The sequence below is a fragment of the Calypte anna genome, chromosome Z (genome assembly GCF_003957555.1).
Source record: "Calypte anna isolate BGI_N300 chromosome Z, bCalAnn1_v1.p, whole genome shotgun sequence".
Taxonomy (NCBI): domain Eukaryota; kingdom Metazoa; phylum Chordata; class Aves; order Apodiformes; family Trochilidae; genus Calypte; species Calypte anna.
In genome coordinates, this window is record NC_044274.1 from 24,327,956 (window position 1) to 24,345,708 (window position 17,753).

Here is a 17,753-nt window from a genome sequence, read left to right on the forward strand (position 1 = left end):
TTGGACTGTAAGTAAAACTGTCTATATGCAAAAAACCTTCCTGTATGCAACATAAAGGTGCTAAAAATATTTTTAAAGTCTTCTATAGAGAGGTGATACAGTTCCAGCAGAGGCTGGGTATCGGTAGCAGATTCAGAAGGGAATTATCATGATTTGGACTTAGCATTTATTTCTTTAGCTTTCTTGCAAAAAGGGAGGTCCCATGTCCCAGGCCTGGGATGACTTGTCGGTTTCCATAGTATAGGATAGGGAATGAGGGAACTGTCTGCCAGAGTGTAGTGCCTTCTAACTTTGTTTTACTTGGTTTAAAATGTTCAGGAATGTGTATGCAATTGTGCATGCTGTCTGTGAGCCTGGTGTATGACTCACATTTGCACCTCTCAGCTGGTGGTGCTGTTATTTTTTTATATTTGTAAACTCAATCTTTTCTGGTATGCATGTTAGACAAGCAGGACGATTGCTAGGTAGCAGTGCTATCTGCTTCATCTGAAAGGCTTGGAGAGGATTCTGGAAGAGAGTTGCAGTAGGGGCTGCAAAGGGTTGAGGTTCTGCATTTGGTACTAAGCTTTGATGATGACCAGAGGACATACCAAGGGAGTGAGCTGTCTCCCCTGAGTCTCACTCTCACCATTATGGATGGGTATGGAAGCACTTTCTTCCTCAGTGCTTCTTGTCACCTGGCAGAGCATCAATACTGTTATGTTAAAAGAATCTGATTACACCAGTTGCAGCTTGCATTTGAATTTGATACTGGAATGTTGACACCTGTTGCATCTGGGAGGTACAGAGAGAGCCTGATTATAAAAAAGGAAGTATAACAGCAGTTAAAATATGAGGTTGAGAACTGAGCATGTGACCATCAGGAATGAATCCTACCCTTTTCCTCCCTACCTTGGGAGCAGTAAAAAACTGGAAGTGTTGAATTGAGTTTTAGCTGACCTTGTCAGGTCTCTAGCCCAGCAGGGGACCTTTCACTGCCTCAGGGCTGATTTGGGTAGTGATACAATCAAGTTGAATGCTGGTAGGGCACACACAAACCAGCAGAAGGGGAAGACTAAGTCTGGAAGAGGGAGCTTGAAAAAGTAAAGAAAGTGAATTTATGTAGGACTCAGGTTAGTGCTGTAGGAAGAGGGACTTCAGCCAATGTATCAGAAACCAGCTCAGTCACTCCTATAGTGTGAAATACTATTTCTGAATGTGAGGAGAATAGAAACCCTGAGGTGAGAAGCCAGCCACCGCTCAGCTGGAGGACTGCAGCTGGTTGGGGCCAAATGTTGTGGATTGCAGTGCCCGTGCACATGACAAAAGGTTTTAATCTTCTCAGTCCTTGTAATTCGTGCTTGTACCCACAGTAGTTTACAGATCTTCACGGGGCTTGCAAAGATTACCTTGGGTTTTATATGCAAAACTGAAGAAGCATCTGAAACTATCAGCTGTCTTGTTGTAAGGAGGCAGCTTCTTCTCAAGAATACTTTCTAGTTAGAAAGGTTAAAGACTGATCAACAAGTAGCAAAAGAGAAACATTTTCCCAAAGATAATAAAACCAGGATTTTCTAGGAGCTCATTAATTATAGGAGATTGTTTCATCTGTCATGTTGGATTTTGACACGTTTCTGAATGCCAACTTTATTTATTTTGCCTATGAGTTTGGAGGTAGCATTTTAATCCTTTCATGTGTACGAACATTAAAGAAAACAAACAAACAAAAAAATCACAACAAAAACAACCATAGGAGCTTTATGGTGGGGATATGCAGTGATTTTGAAGAGCTGAATGGCTCATTTTTGCTACCTATTCTGTGTCACAATCAAGACTGAGGTAATCTCTTGAACTCCTTTGTCCTTAATCCAATGTCGCAACACTGCACAGACACCTGGTTTGTGACTCTGCATCTCAGAATTTAACTGAAGAAGAGACATGAGTGGAAGAAGTTCCAGTAGATGTTGCCTGACATGGAAGAGATGCACATAAGTAATGATGTGCTAAAGTGTAATGATGCGCTAAAGTGTAATGCGGCAGGAGGGAGGCATCCTTTTGCAGATATTTGGAGTGGATAGTAGTAAACAAAGCATAACCTAAGACTTTGCATGTAGTGTGTTCTCCTCAGAGTTAAATTCTCAGACTTTTTCAGTGCAAGCCTCATGCCTGTGTGTACAGGCCTTCTTGTGAATTTATTGCCCCAAAAATGGAATAAAATCACTTGGGAATCCTAGAAAGATCCTGTTGTTCTAAAAGTACTACTTGTCAAGGAGGAAGAATATTTCAGCCGCTTGAATTTTGTTGCTCTGATTACCATCTTATTGTTTTGTTTCTGTCACAGTTTTAACAGATACCTAACATGCAACTGCTGTTGTGCAATGTTGTTTGTATTTATTATTTTCAAAACTGGCTTTGGAGAATGATGATCACATCCCACCCTGCCTTATAAAATTCTTTGCACAGTTCTGAGTCCACCAGAGCTGTTTGCTTTGGTGCTGAAAGCTACAGACCTTAAGCCAACATATTCTTACATTTTACCATATATGGAGCTTCTGACTGAGTAGCTACTAGTTGCATTGCAACTTTTCCACATAACTTTTTTCAAAGTATTGCCATCTCTAGTCCAGGAAATATACCCAGATATATCCTTCCAAGGCCGTAGTATGACAAACCCATAAGATGAATCTTTCCATGCTTTGTTCTTCTTTTTTTACCACCACGTTTCATCACACCCCAGAGTCTTCCTGCTTATTTTAGGCCAGTTTAACCTTAACAATCAGACTTTTTAATCCTGATGACTTTGTGAAAATTATGGTCTCTTGGCATGTATCTTTGTACACGATCCTGCTTTGGCAGGGGGATTGGACTTGATGATCTTTTGGGGTCCCTTCCAATCCCTAACATTTTGTGATTCTGTGATTTCAACACAGACCATGTGCTGGAACTGCTGTGAAAAAGGTGTCTGGCCCTGACCTTTAACAAAATTATTTGAAGGTCTAAGGCTCAAAAGGGCTAAAGAAAACCAGGTTAGATCATTGTTGGGACTGCTGTCTACCCTGGCCACTGAGGTGATTAAAAAATCTTTGTGCAGTTGGTTTGAGGGTTATGAGTTTGGGATACTCCATGGCTTTCTTGCCTGAAAAAACCTTCAGATAATTTTTCTGTAATATTTTCTGTTCTGATCCATTCCAAGTGACAGTGTTGGTAGATATCTTTTACAAAGCTACAGCAATCCATTTTGAGCTAACATCCTTCCGACTTCATATTTTAATGGACTGCAGCTACTTTGTGGTGACTTCCATCTTTTTTTTTTTTTTAGCATGTCAGTAGGGCAAGGCAAACAATAAAGGCCTAATATACAGTGTATAAATCTTGGGGTTAGCAGGAGAAATAAGTATCCTTTCTTCTGGCTTTGCATGCAGTGACACTGGCACGGAAGTTCATGGGTTAATATCTTCCATACTTTGAGAGAAAAAGCTTACCTGATCCATGAGATTTTTTTCCAAATTAGTTGAACTTAGACAATCATGTAGAATTCCTAGGGGGTCCCTTCAGCCATGGAGCTATCCCTTTCTAGAGCAAACCTGAAAGACAAAAAAATGAAATAATTAAAAAAAAAAAAACAAAACAGAAAACTAAACAGATGCTTTTTAACAATAAGCAGCCTGTCCTTCAAAAATGCCTAATGTGCCCAATGCCCAGTGTTTCTCTGATTACACTGGCAGCAGGTAGTGTTTCATAAGTCTGAAAGTCAGAGTATACAATGTCAGCTTGGTGTGTTGTCTGAAGTGGAAGCACTGGTCATGTCCTCATCTAGAAAGCCGAAGAGGTGAGGTGCTGCCTTGCCACTGGTATCAGCTGGCTCATTCCAAGAACATCCTCTCAGGGGTTTCACACAGCACAGCTGGTGGCTTGCTAATTCCTATCCTACCTTGGGATACACTTATTCTTTTCTTATGGCTGAGCTTGTGGCTACTACAAAGAGCACAAATTTATGCTTATTTTTCACTCTTTGAAAATTTTTTCAGCTTTCCCTCTTGGAAAACTTTTTCACTGATAACTTCCAGTCTCTGAACTGGCTGAAACCAGCTAGGGACCATTTCAGCAGTTCTTGTTTGAGGCTTTTCTTGGCAAGTCTACCACTAATATAAACTCCTCTCTCACCTTGAAAAGGTTATCTTTGTCTACTGTGCTCCATTTGGAAGCCAGAAACTTCTCTTACAGATGCTTCTACTTCCTTTTGACATAAACATTTGTCCAAAGTTGTCCTGTTTGGAACAGCAGCCAGAGCCCTGCATGATTGTTCTGTCGAGTGGAAAAATGTTTTATCAGTGCTAAGTGTTTTACACGGAACATGTTTTATATGGAACATGTTTTCCCAGCTGGCAGAATTTCAAGAAAACAAATTACCTTGTTGCATGGTTACCAGAAAGCACATGATAACTGTCTTGAGTTTGTTCATCACATTGCAAGGTTAAATTTTTTACACTTATAACTTTACAGACTTGATTTGCTCATGCATACATGACTTACTCAAATAATATACACCAGAAATCTAAAGAAAGAGGGGTAAGCACTCAAGCCAATGGAAAATTTCTGAATTATTTGATCCCACTAAAAAGGTGCACTGGAACTGATGAGAGTGGTTTCAACCTTCAGTGTTCAGACATGCTATTTTCTACCAATCTTCCAATCAGCTGTCAAGTTTAGTTCTAAACTATGTGTAGCCTGTGCTAGAGAGAGGGTAAGTTAAAAAATAGTCAATGCAGGCAGGAGAAGGAGGCCAGTGAGACTTTTGTTTTCATCTAGCAGCAATCCAAGGAGCATCTGTGGTTGAATGAAAGAAAACTGGAGAGGAAATGTGAGGTCATCATTACCAAGTTTGTTTAGTTTCATTGTTTGTGTTTAAAGAAGATGAAAAGTTCTGCTAAATGTTGTCCTTGAAGCTGTGGAGGTATGTTGGGCATTGGCCTTGTTAGCTTACTGCTTACAGTGGCAGATACAGCTATGTCTTCATAATTTCTATGGTTTTTTTACATAATTTTCACAGTTTGGAAAACCACATTATTTCCTGTCTGAGGGAATTTTCCTGTGAAGTTCTTAATAACTGAAGACAATTGGATATGGATTTTACTAACACAAGGGAAAGGTAATAACCTAAAGGGTAAAGTAACAAAAAACACCAACCTCACAAATATATACATATATATATACAAATATATATATAACCTGATACATAGAACAGGGTGAGCTGGCAGTAACATACAGCAACACAGCTTGCAGGAAGCAGGAGGAAAAAGAGGGAGGAGCTGTTGACTTCCTGATCTTTTATGGAGTATGGCAGGAAATGGGAGGGAACAGACCACTCCTTTAGCATTGTACCCCTCTCAGAGTCCGAAACCCCTCCTTTGATTCCTCCTGTCAAAGTGTGACATTGAGGCATTCCTGCAGCAGGAGTGAGCACTTCAATGGACAGCTCTCAGGGACAAAGTGCAGAAGAGAGGTTCATAGCCACACTATTAGCCCTGTAGAAAGACAGGAGCAAGTCCCAACAAGGTTGTGTAGATGTCTTAGTTTGAACTGCAAGCTGGCCTGTAAAATCATAGAATCATAGAATGTTAGGGGTTGGAAGGGATGTCTGGAGATCGAGTTGAGCCCTTCCTGCCAAAGCAGGATCCCCTAGAGCAGACCACAGAGGAATGCATCCAGGCAGGTTTTGAAAGTCTTCAGAGGAGGTTCTGCAACCTCTCTGGGCAGCCTGTTCCAGTGCTCTGGAGGTTTCCCCTCATGTTCAGGTGGAACTTCCTATATTCCAGTTTAAACCTATTACTCCATGTTCTATTACTGGGCACCACTCAAAAGAGACTGGCCTCTTCCTCTTGACTCACATCCCTCAGATATTTATGGACATTAATAAGATTCCCTTTTAATCCTCTTTTCTCAAGACTAAACAGCCCCAGTTCTCTCAGTATTTATTCATAGGAGAAATGTTCAACTCACTTAATCTTCCTTGTAGCTTTCTGTTGGACTCTCTCCTACAGATCCTTGTCTTCTTGAACTGGGGAGTCCAAAACTGGATACAATATTCCAGTTGTGCTCTCACCAGGGCAGAGTAGAGGGGCAGGAGAGCCTCCCTAGATCTGCTGAACACACTTTTTCTGATGCACCCCAGGATACTATTGGGCCCTCTTGCCTAAAAGGGCACATTGTTGACCCATGGAAAATTAACTGTCCACTAGGACTCCAAAGTCTTTCCCCAGGGAACTGCTTCCCATCAGGATGTCCCCTAAACTGTACTGGTGGCTGGTGTTATTCCTCACTAGGTGCAGGACTCTACTCAGAACTTCATGAGGTTCAAAAAAAAAAAAACAAACCGACAACAAAAAAACCCCAGAAAAAATAATTCAAAATGGAGACAACCTGTTCAGCTACTTGTCTTACTTCACATTCAATGCAAAGCATGGTGTTTATTTCTCCTGGTGTCAGTAGAAATAAAAAAGCCTGTAAATCAATGTAAATTACTCAGACAAAAGGCTATGTATTAATGCAGTATATTACTAGCAAAAGAGTTGCACTTCTTCCAGCTGTGCTGTAAGCAATTTTCCTCTGATTCAGCATTATCTACTATCGTCCTCCATCAAGATGAGCATGATAAATTCATTCACTGCTTTTAAATGATTGGAAGTACCTTGTTTTTATAGCTCCTAGTTGGAGAAAGATTGATTTGTGTATTCCCATATAAATCTCAGGTAACAAGCAAAATCTTCAGAGCATCTTTTAGTTTGGTTCTGTGAAGACACACTGAAAGAATCTGGCACCAGGTGTGCCAGGGTATCAGCAGACAAAAGACCAAATTCCTAACTGCCATTAGCTTGGCTGGCAACTGTGTGATTTGAGGCAGTGCCCTCTAAGTGCCTTGTGGGACCATGCTAGAGAAGAGGTGATACCTCTGCTTGCAGCGCTGGCTTTTGAGAGCAAAAGCATATATAAAACCAAGCAAATGGGACACTTGTAGCTCATAGTAAACCTAGAGTAGCTTCCATTTCCTTTTGTTCCAGTGACTCTTTGTATCTTGTCCTCTGGATGAGTCCCTTGGATAACTCTTTAGGTCACCTGAATCCAATCTTTCTCACAAAAATGCTGCAAGTTTGGAAATCTGCTTCCTTTCTCTTTCTTTTTTACAGAAGTTTGTTGCAGGGACCACAGGGAGCATTTCATCCAGTGCAACAGCCTTGAAAGTGACTAAGGTTCCTCTGAAGGCAGCAGGTGGATGGTTAAAATCTCCTACTGGTATCCTCTGCCCTTGCCTAAATCAGATTTTTCCTGCCTGTGTGTGAAGCCTGGTGGCTGCAGGGCTCTTTATGGCAGGTGGGTTCAGTTTTCACACAGAATCAGCCAAGTTGGAAAGGATCTCTGGGATCATTAATTCCAACCCTTAATCCACTACCACTGTGGTTACCAGACAATGGCACTGAGGTGACCAGGCTCTGAGATGACCAGTCCCAACTTTCTTCCTCAAAGTCACCTGTCGTGTGGTCACCAGACATCTAAGGATGGTTAGTTCCATTGGCATGAGGAATACAACTTTCTTCTCAGCACTTGGTTCATTGTTACCATGACAAAGTGAGATTATTGATTTTCACCATCATGATGCCTTTGATTTGAGGCTCTCATTGATTTGGGGGCAGTAGTATGTGCTGGCTCAGAGAGCAGTGGTGTCCTCCAGGTGAAGAGCAAGGAGAGATTCATGTTTCTGAGAAGCAGAAGGAAGAGGGAAAGAATTGTCTGAGGAGACTGAATGGAAGCCATAGTGGATGTAGTTAGTTGCTGAAATGGGTCCCAAACCAGCCCGTGATTCTTTAAGACAATTAAAAGCAAATTGTCCGGCTGAACGATCCCAGTGCAAGGAAGATGCTCCCCCCGACTATAATTCAAGGAGCTGAATGGCCCTCAAAAACTGAGAGCAAAGAGGGGGGGAAAAAAAAAAAGGCCAAAAAAACCCCCCAAAAGAAGATGAGGCAAATGATGGAACAGATGTGAGGGCCTTTGTTGGGAAGACTTGGAGGCTAGCAGGGTGGCAGTAGGCTAATTTGAGGCACATAGTGCCAGCTTCTTTTCATATGCAGATTAGCACTTTGATCCAGTGTGGATGAAAGTACTGCAAAGTGGAGAGGAGGGCAGGGGGTCTTTTGTCTTTGATAAAAAAGGCATCTGCTGGACTCTAACTCCTTTTCCCCACCCCCTTAGCCTAGCAGGCCACTCCAACAATGCTACCAAAGGGGACAAGTGTCTCCTGACAGCTGAAGAAATCTCCAGGAGGAGAATGAGGCTTGCAGCAATATGTATACCAGAGAGCTTAATCGATTTTTCCACAGTACAAAAAAGGAGAGGATTGAGGGAAGACAGAGAGATCACAGTGGAAATGAGAGATGAGAAAGACAAAATCCCTTTCTAATAAACTTGTTACTTTTGTTCTCCAAATACATCTTTTCAGGAGATGCTTTGATGCTAGTATGAATACACCTAATGGAGCCAAGTAAGGTGGAGTTGTTCAGGGGGAGGAGTGAAGTAAGGAAGAATAGTTATGCAGGGAGGATGAATGTGGAGTGATTTCTGTGTCTTCTAACACAGGAAAGATATTGAAATTTGTAAAATGCGGTGCAGTGCAAGAGATACCTGGAAGACAGATGCATGATTTCTAAACCAGCTGGAGGATCTCAGCTCAGTGTAAATTAGTGAGTTTTATTTATTTATTTATTTACATTAAAGAAAATGTAAAATTTATCTTTAGCCTTTTCTGTTGTCAGCACTCCTTGGACTTACTAGAAATGAAAGGATTGAAGGACTGAATGCAGAGGTCAGGAGACAAGCATTATTTGTGACAAGCAAATACAGCAGTTGCAGATCAGCTGCCAATCTGGTTCCTGCTTCTCATGCTCAATTGACTTTCTTCAGCTTTTCACATCTGGCAAACAAGACTGGTAGCTGATCTGCCAGAGCTCCATGGCTGTGGTCTTCCTTAAGTATCACTTTGTACCTAGTCTAATGTTTTCTTTGAGAAATAGTGACAGATAAGAGTTATCAGCCTCTGAGCAAGACCTACCTCAGCAAATTAAATCCTTTAAAAAAAGTAGGCTCAGGATTCTTCCATCTATTGAGATCCTGAATAGTGTTTATCTAGTGCTATTTACCAAAGATAACCTTCTCACCAGGGCATAGCATTAAACAACACCTGGAGCTGCAAACAGCTCTTTTACCTCTTTAGCCCCACTCCCCTTCTCTTTCCACCAGGGAGTTACACTTCCTCTAAGAAGGTATGAGTGATACAGAATGGAGAGAAGCTATCACATTCCTTTGAGAGGCTCTGAAAACACACTGACGCCAAATTGTAATCCTGTGTAGTTGTTCTGTAGGTGTGTGGTGATCCCCCTCAGACAGATGCCACCATCCTGTTCAGGCCAGCTGACGTTGAGAGTATTTTTGGCAATAGCACCCTCCAGCTGTGCAAAATCTGATTGCATCAATCACCATAACTTATTAGGGGGGACTGCTGGTCAAGAGCATTGATGCTCTATTTCTGCCCATTTATTATTGTATCTTGATTTTTCATGCTTTAAGTGTCTGGCCTGTGGCTGAGGATGATGCAGAGGCACTTGGGCTGCTGTTGGTCAAGGACCTGAGACCACCTCTCTTCCTCAGAATATCAAGATGAAAGTCCCTTTTCTGGGTGGCTTGAGATGGTCCCTGTGTGACTTCTCTCTCAGTTGCTATGCACTGTGAAAGAATGCAGGTCTAGATCCAAATGGTGGAAGAGCTTTGCCCATGGATAAGTACAACCTAGCAGGGAGCAGCCTTCAGTAGTCCTCTGTGCCAAAGAAAAACAGGCCATGCAAACCACCAACCAGGCTGTGGGATCCATGCCAGTCTCCTGAATGTTCCATATCCTGTCAGTTATGGTCAATATGGTCTGTAGGAGTTTTGGAAAGTGAGCTTGGACACATTTTTCTTTTGAGGTGAAACATGAACCATCTCTCAAAGGTCTTTTGTGCTTACCCAACTGGGCAGGCAAGCCCTTCAGCTTCTACCATCCTGGAATTTCTTTATGTACTCACTTTCCCATTGCCACCCCAAATAGATGTACTCTTAGTAAAGACCAGAGAGCTGCCAAAGCTGCCTCTCACCAAAACAGCTTGGTGTCATGCCAGTAATTAGTTTAGAAATATGAAAGGAGGAGGAGTGACTTTCCTCTGTTCCTGTGTAAACATGCAGTAATAACTTGATAACTGCAGACAGTCATTGCGGTTTTAAACTGTGCTCTTAAGACAGATTTATTTAGCTGCCTGCATTTCACTGTGTGCTGGTTTCTCATGGCTGCTTGCTGGGCACAAGGAAGGAAGGTGGTTGTGTGGTTCAACCTGACTGTGCAGGCTAGGTCTGTTTGAAAGAGAGACTGAATCTTTTTCACCTGAAGCACACTGCAAGGGAGGAGGGAAGAGATGTGCGAGGAGCAGAGAGTAGCAAGCAGAGCCAGCGACAGCAGGAGTGCAGGCTGTGGGAGTACAGCAGAGAGGGAGGGTTGGCTTTGTTCTCACATCTTGCCCAGCAGGCTGGTGTTTTCTCCATAGAAGTCAGTTACCGTTTGCTGGTTTGTGTTTGGATGAAAATCAAGCAGTAAAGATTGCAAAATCACTTTGATGTGCTTACTCTACATTGACACACAGCTACCTGCCCAGCTCAGGAGACTGTCAAAGGTCTTACTCCTGTTTGTGTAGGGAGATTGTCTGGTCATTCCTCCTCTGTGGACTTACTCCCTTATGCTGCACTGGCTAGAAAGAGACATACTGCTTTAATGGTAAATTGTCCAAGCAGATGCTACTGTGATAGTCAAATAATTTACAAAAGAAGCCGTTCCCATGGAAGTGCTTTTGGCTGGACTGGTTGAACATACAAGATTTTCCTGGCATGACTAGCAGTCCTGGCCATGGAAACCCCACATTTTCAGCATAGATTTGCCTTGTCTCTCAGTGAATCTCATCTGGTCATTAGCATCCACAAGGACTTCCCTGTGTGGGAAGTGAAGGCAAAAGAATGGAAAATTATGGGTCCAGAGGGAAATAAACCCCAGCCTGCATACATTTCTTTGTTCAGACATAAAGTCTTTTCAATTTTTGTTTCATTTACTTCCGAATTAAGTAGATGTGCAAGATGGCAGCTTTCCTGAATGTCTACCTGCAGGTATTTTTTAAAATCAGACAGAGTTTTTAGCATCAAATTCTTATCCTTTTTAAAAACATGAAATGGGAGTTGATGTTGTTATTAATGAACTATTCCAGAGCAATGCTCACTTATGTGCTTTCATATTTTGCTAAATACACTGTGGTCTGAATCCAGATGTGCAGCTGTAGCTGTAGTGGGGACAGCATGATTTCAAGTTTGGTGGCACATGTTAACTTTCTGTAGGAGGTGGATTGTTCTGGGGGGAGGACAAACTGCACCTGTTCATTCTGACAAGTGCCCTGTCCTGTAATCTCAAGATTTGGTTCACATAATTTCTGTATGTTAATAGTGTGCTTACTCGTGTCAGTTTCATGGTGCTGGTGAGTATTTCCAGTTCCAGAGTGCTTGTGATGCTTTTTGAAACAAATATCCTGGAGGAATTAGTTACACAGAGCCCTCATCAGTCTGCAAGAATCACCAGAGTTTAGAGAATAACCCTCCCAAGAGCAATTTTTGAAATGTGTTTCAAGAACAAGCCAATATCTTTCTGTTTCTTTCCTTTAGAAATAATTAGTAAATAAGCCAATCTATAGTAGCAAGGCTTGTTCCAGCTGCTCAGTCTTGGTGCGCAAAAGAGCTTGACTAAGTGCTCTGTTCAGAAGAGATCTCAGTGTTTTACTTGCCACACGCTGACAGAGCTGCTGTCTGCATGGGTGAGTAACCAGCTCTATGTCCCACAGCTGCGCCCACCAGCATCCCATACTTGGCCTCAGGACTTTCTGCCCCAAGTCCTTCCTTGGCTTGCTGCCTTTCCGTGGCTTCCGTAGATGCTTGCTGCAGTGTCTGGAGTGGTGAGGGAGGGATACAGAGGTGCTGCATTGCCTGCTTGGCTCCAGAGGGCTGCTGTCAATCAGACATTGCTCCAAATTGCGTTCGTGTTTCACGATGGTGGCCACTCTGGTGGGGTTTGTGTTGGGGAAGGCGGCTGGCAGGGCAGCTCTCCCTGGAAAAACCATGCTCTGCTGGAGCGGGGGGAAGCAGCCACACCTGGAGGAGGCCTCTGCTGATCTACTGCCTTGGCAGTCAAGGAGGAGGCAGCCATGCTGCTACTCCTGGGGCTGGGAGCTGTGGCAGCCATGCTGATTCAGTCTGAGGTGAAGGGGAGTGGAGTGTTTGCGTTTTCAGGTGAATGCCAAGGGAGCATGGGCAGTGTCATCCTGCCATGCCTGCAGAGGCAGTGGAATGGAGGAGACTGTGGGGCTGTGTCCTCAGACTTACCCGCAGGGAGGGTGACCGCCTGTGTTGTCTCCTGGCTGCCACCATCCTTCCCTGCTCCGGAGATCCACTTTTGCCTGAAATAAACAGGGTGTGTGGGAGGAGTAGACACAGAAAGGGGAGTAAGAGCATTCATGTTCCTTGTGGATGAGGAAGAAACTGCAAGCATAGGGAACCATTCTTCATTTAAGTAGGCAGCTGAGGTGGGGATAGGAGCATGTCAGACCCTAGAGGTGTGGTGGTCAGGCATATTGTGTAGGGGAGTAAGAGTGCCCCAAGATTGCCCCCGTTTCAGTATGCCCCTTTGTATCTTCTATATTACCCTTGTCTTGGGTAAAACCTCCAGGAGTAACAGGTGGTGATTCAGTTCCCTGTGGGCCAGCCTGTGGGACCTGAGGTGGGAGAATCTCTGGAGCTGCAGGAGGCATGGGCTGGCATTGGGTGGACTGGCACATTTGGAGCAGGAGGAACTTCAGAGAGCCCTCGGTGGTCAGCTGTGTGTCTGTGACCTTCTCAAGGGTCAAGATGAGAACTCACCAGGAACTCTGTCTTTTCCTCCCTCTCCCCCTCCCTCTTCCTCAGGTGGTCTTTGCTTTGAATCAGACTCTCTTGCAGCAGGAGAGCCTCCGAGCAGGCAGTTTCCAGATCCCCTATACAACAGAAGACCTTATCAAGCATTACAACTGTGGGGACCTGAGCTCCATCATCTTCAACCATGACACTTCTCAAGTGAGTCTGGCCACTGCAGCTCTTGTACTGCACGTACGTACTTGTAGTGCTAACCGCTGTTTCACTCATTCTTGTCTCTCCTCAGGCAGGCCCTTTGCCCTTGAGGTCCAAGGGCACTTCACAGGGTCCCTGTCATGTCCACTTTCCTGCACTTCTTGTCCCAGGAGTCTGCACAACCTCACCTCTGTCTTGCTGCACACAAGCAGCAAAGGCACACCTGGCTTTCCCTTTGGGCAAGTGCCATGTTTGGTCTAGCGTAAAGCCTCTATGAGTTAGTCCTTTATTTTCTTAAGGATCATGTGGAATTATCCTAGCTTAGGTATGTATGAATTTAGCACCAACAGAGAGCAGCAATGGGCTCTTTTGAGCAAATAGTGAATGCGAAATATACTCATGGCTTGGATGCTTGTGTAAAGCTGGGCAAGTTGTAAGCTTTTTAATGTCCCTTTTCAGTATGATTGTGTACTGTGGGCAAGGCCTGAATAAGAGAAATGGAGTGAAACAAAGAAAAGGTAGCTTTAGATTGAATGTTAAGGAAAAGAAAACCTCCTGAGGCCTCAAAGACTCGGTTTTGGGGGACGGTTTCCTAAGCAGCACAGTGGAATGCAAGGCTCTGATCTTTAAAGCACTAGAAAATGCCCAGCAGGAACCAGTTTGGCCTGTTTGGGCTGTTAGATTAGCTAACCTCAGACTGAGACACCAGGCCTCTCTGTGAGGTGCTGCTTGGCAATTTGTGCACATCAGTGTAAGGGTAGACTCTAGCCTCGCAATGCGGAACAAATGGGTGTTGGTACCTGGGCTTTCCCTGCTGAATAGCCCTTTTGCTTGATATATACAGTGCAGACTGGAAATACTCTCATATCTAGCCCTTGCTTCTCCAGCACTGAATAATCTGCTTGTGTTCTGACCTCCCTGTCCCACACACCCTCCAGCCTGCAAGTGCAGGCAACCTGCTTGTCAGGTCTGCTTAGCTCTTACACAGTACTTTGCATCCATACAGATGCAAAATGCAGGGCCTCTCAGAGGATGCTGCATGACTGTTCTGCTGATGTGTTGCAGATTGCAGACAGCTGGCATTGCCTTGAGGTCCTTGGAAAGAACCTCTCTTGCTAAGACACTCAAGTCTCTGAGGGAGCAAGTGTCCTTCACTTACATGAGAAGATCCACTGCATGGCACTCACCCTCACAGTGGTACTGAGCAGTAATGTTCTGCAACACTATCAGCTTATGTTCATAAGCAGAACTTCTCTTTAAATTGTATTTGAACCCATGCTTGCCCAGTAGATGACCCATTGTGGGCTAAGAACCCTTTGAAGCAATTGGTAATAGTCTCTGAATGGCTCTGAATGCAGCCTTCAAGGGAAAGCACCTCACTGTGTGGCTCTGCTTTCCAGAAACCACCACTTATAACCCCTTTTCCTTAACAGTTCCCGTAGCTGCAATGATCAAAGCTACTTGTCAAGAAGCCAGGGTGGCTGCAACTCCAGATGAATGTTTCTCTTCACTAGCAAGAGGCCAGGGTAGCATGCAGCCAGCACTGTGATGGGGTCCCCATAGGAGAAAGGCATTATTTTAAAACATACCTTGAAGAGAGAGGAACTGGAGGTGGTTATACTTGTCTTCCTGACAAAATCTGGCCCTCCTGCTTTTGGAAAGTTTGGGATAAGTTTGGGGAAAGTTTTTTTTCACTATTTCAAACTTTACAGTTATTCTTTGACAACCTCGGGAGTCTTGACTCCAGTCAGACTCTCTTAGAAGAGCATAATTATCACTCTAGTTGTAATTCCTATGGAAATTAAAGGAAGAGGTATGTAGCTAAAGATAGCCAGTAGCAAATATTTAGTTTTTTCAGCTATCCAGTCAGGATTTGTCATCTACAGTGTAGCAAATTGAGAGTATTTATTGACTTGGCATCATAAACAATTCAGTGGGGTGACATGAAATTATACGTTGAGAGAAACGAAGCACTATGGATTATTAGTTGTTCACTCGGTAATTTTTTAGCTTTCTTTGTGTTTTGGCCTACTGGATGTTCCTTGAGGGGCAAGGTGATTGCCACATTCAGTGCTGCAGTAAAATGCCTAGGTATTATGCCTGCCTGTGAAATAAGTGGCCCTTACATGAAGATACGTTCTTTCTCTACCTTAGGTCCCAAATTTCATTAATGCTACACTTCCAGCCCATGAACGCACTACTGCCCAAGAGATAGACAGCTACTTCCGTCAGGAGCTGATCTACAAGAGGAATGAGCGGATGGGCAGGAGGGTGAAGGACCTGCTGGATGAGCACCCGGACAAGAGTTTCTTCTTTGCATTTGGAGCTGGTATGTGGCTGAGGTGCCCCACATTACAAGTTTTTTACAAATAGTTCCCTTTGAGGAAGGTCTGTATTTTCACCATGGTGTACACAAAATACAGCTTTGCCCTGATAGCTGTACCATACTAGGAAAATCTTTTCAGTGTAGGAGAGTGGTTTTCTTAAGTATGCAAAGAGCTCACAGTATATACATTGATTGCAGTTTTTATTAGGTGCAAACTTAATTGTTATATGGATAGCCAAAGATACCAAATGAACTAGCTCCTAGACATACATGTTTATTCTCTGGCCAACCAAGGCAAAAGAGCAGGAGCAACACGCAGCTGAAATGAAAGGCAGCAAGTTGGATGTTTCATGAGTGCTTGAATAAACCTTTCAAGAATACATCCAAAAGAACATGACAAACTCTGTGAATCTTGTGAATATAAGGGGCTCAATAAATGCAAGGGGAGAGGCAAGGCACAATTTTACCTTTCTGTTCCTGCTGCAGCTCCTTACCTCTTTCAGTGTGCTTCCACATCTATGAGCAAACCTTTTCTGCTGCTGCTTTGGAGCAGAGCATTGGACCCAGCTGGAGAAAATCTATTCCATTTTTAGCTTGTGAACAGCCAACAAGAATCCATGGGTACGTCCAGCAGCACATCCAACTCAGTGATGTCAACACGCACACTTCAGATAGGGATGGCTGGAGGGTGTAAACAGGACTGGTTTGCCATGTCTTTTGTTCTTTGTTCTAGCTCCTAGGAGGAAAAGAAGTGAGGATCTCTTTTTGAAAAGACAAGTGCTAATTCTCAGACAAGTATCACATCCACTCCACCATGAACCATATGGTCCTTGGGAGAGAAGGATAACTGAAACCAATCCATGTGGTGTTTTCTAGTCTCAGTGGCTAGTGTTTTGATGAGGATGGAACAGCTAGACAAGGCAAGGAAAATATTTACTCCAGCATTCTAAAAGCATTGTTATTTGAAGTCTGTGAGAATATCCTCACAGCAGGGAGCTGTTGTTGCAAATTTAACAAGGGTCCTGTTTGTGAGGTCAGGAAGATAATGGAAGGTGGCTGATAATGTCAATTCAGGCATGCATGAAGATTGTAGCTTTTGTTTGTGCTATCTTTCTAGAGTATCACCTCTCTGTGCAAGTCTCTGTCATGAAGGACAGTGAAGCTGTCACTGGTTATGTAGATTTTGGTCATGTGTATCTGTTTTTTTCAGGCTTTATGGTACTGATAACACTTGTCCCTGCTGGACTGATGTACCTGACTAGAGCATGTGTCAGCCCTGAGCGTCAGTTTTAGGTAGCTTGTCTTCTTTCAGGAGCAGATGTTGGTGCTTCAGTGACTATTGCAGCTGGGCAGTGAGCAGCCCATGCAAATGGATGAATGTGGATGAAACTGCCTTATTTTAGGAGCATCATCCTTTGAGAGAAGAAAGCCTCTTACCCTCCTTGCACACACATTTGCATCCCAGCAGCTGCATGGAACACGTTGCATGTCTTTAGGATACTTCTGTGTCATTTGTCTCCCCTCCCATCAATTTCCTCCTCTTCCTACTCTTCTGCTCCAAAGTGTCTTCATTGTCATTAAAGTGCACAACTCTGCTCCAGAGCCCAGAAGCAGTGCAGAGTCCTATCCTTCCCAGTCTTTCCTGTCAGCCACCTTCCTGACAGCCCTAAAACCCTTCCAGGCTTTCTGTCTTCTTGCTTTCCTCCTTCCTCATATTTTCCTTTTTCCAGTTTTCCCCTTCTTTGTCCAAACCCTGATTGCCTCTTCCAGTCGAACAGGTAGAATTCATCCAACACTGCTATTCTGTAGCGTTGCTTGGAGCCTTGGGTCTCTACAAATACCCTTCGTATGTGGCTTATGTGCACATCTTCAAGACTCAGGTGTGCTCTTTTCATGCTTTCCACCATATCTTTGTCTTATTATATATAACAAGGTCATGGTCTGTGAGTGACTGCAGTGCTACAGGCTTGGGGAAGAGTGGCAATAAAGCTGCTTGCTCACTGGAAAAGGACCTGGGGGTATTGGTTGGCAGCTGGCTGAATATGAGCCAGCAGTGTGCCCAGGTGGCCAAGAAGGCCAATGGCATCCTGGCCTGCATCAGAAGTAGTGTGCCCATCAGGACTAGGGAAGTTATCGCACCCCTGTACCCTGTACTAGTGAGGCTGCAGCTCAAGAACTGTGTTGAATTTTGGGCTCTCCACTACAAGAAAGTCAGCTGGAGCATGTCCAAAGC

General features: G+C 43.7%; 1 protein-coding gene across 2 annotated transcripts in view; it reads left to right on the forward strand.

Moving 5' to 3' along the window:
* TRABD2A (TraB domain containing 2A) overlaps positions 1 to 17,753 on the forward strand; it is a 91,314-nt gene that overhangs the window by 51,861 nt on the left and 21,700 nt on the right. For both annotated transcript variants that reach the window (XM_030467369.1, XM_030467370.1), the window contains exons 3-4: positions 13,054 to 13,200; positions 15,349 to 15,523. In XM_030467369.1, coding sequence (XP_030323229.1) covers positions 13,054 to 13,200; positions 15,349 to 15,523 — 322 coding nt within the window. The remainder of the gene's footprint in view (positions 1 to 13,053; positions 13,201 to 15,348; positions 15,524 to 17,753) is intronic.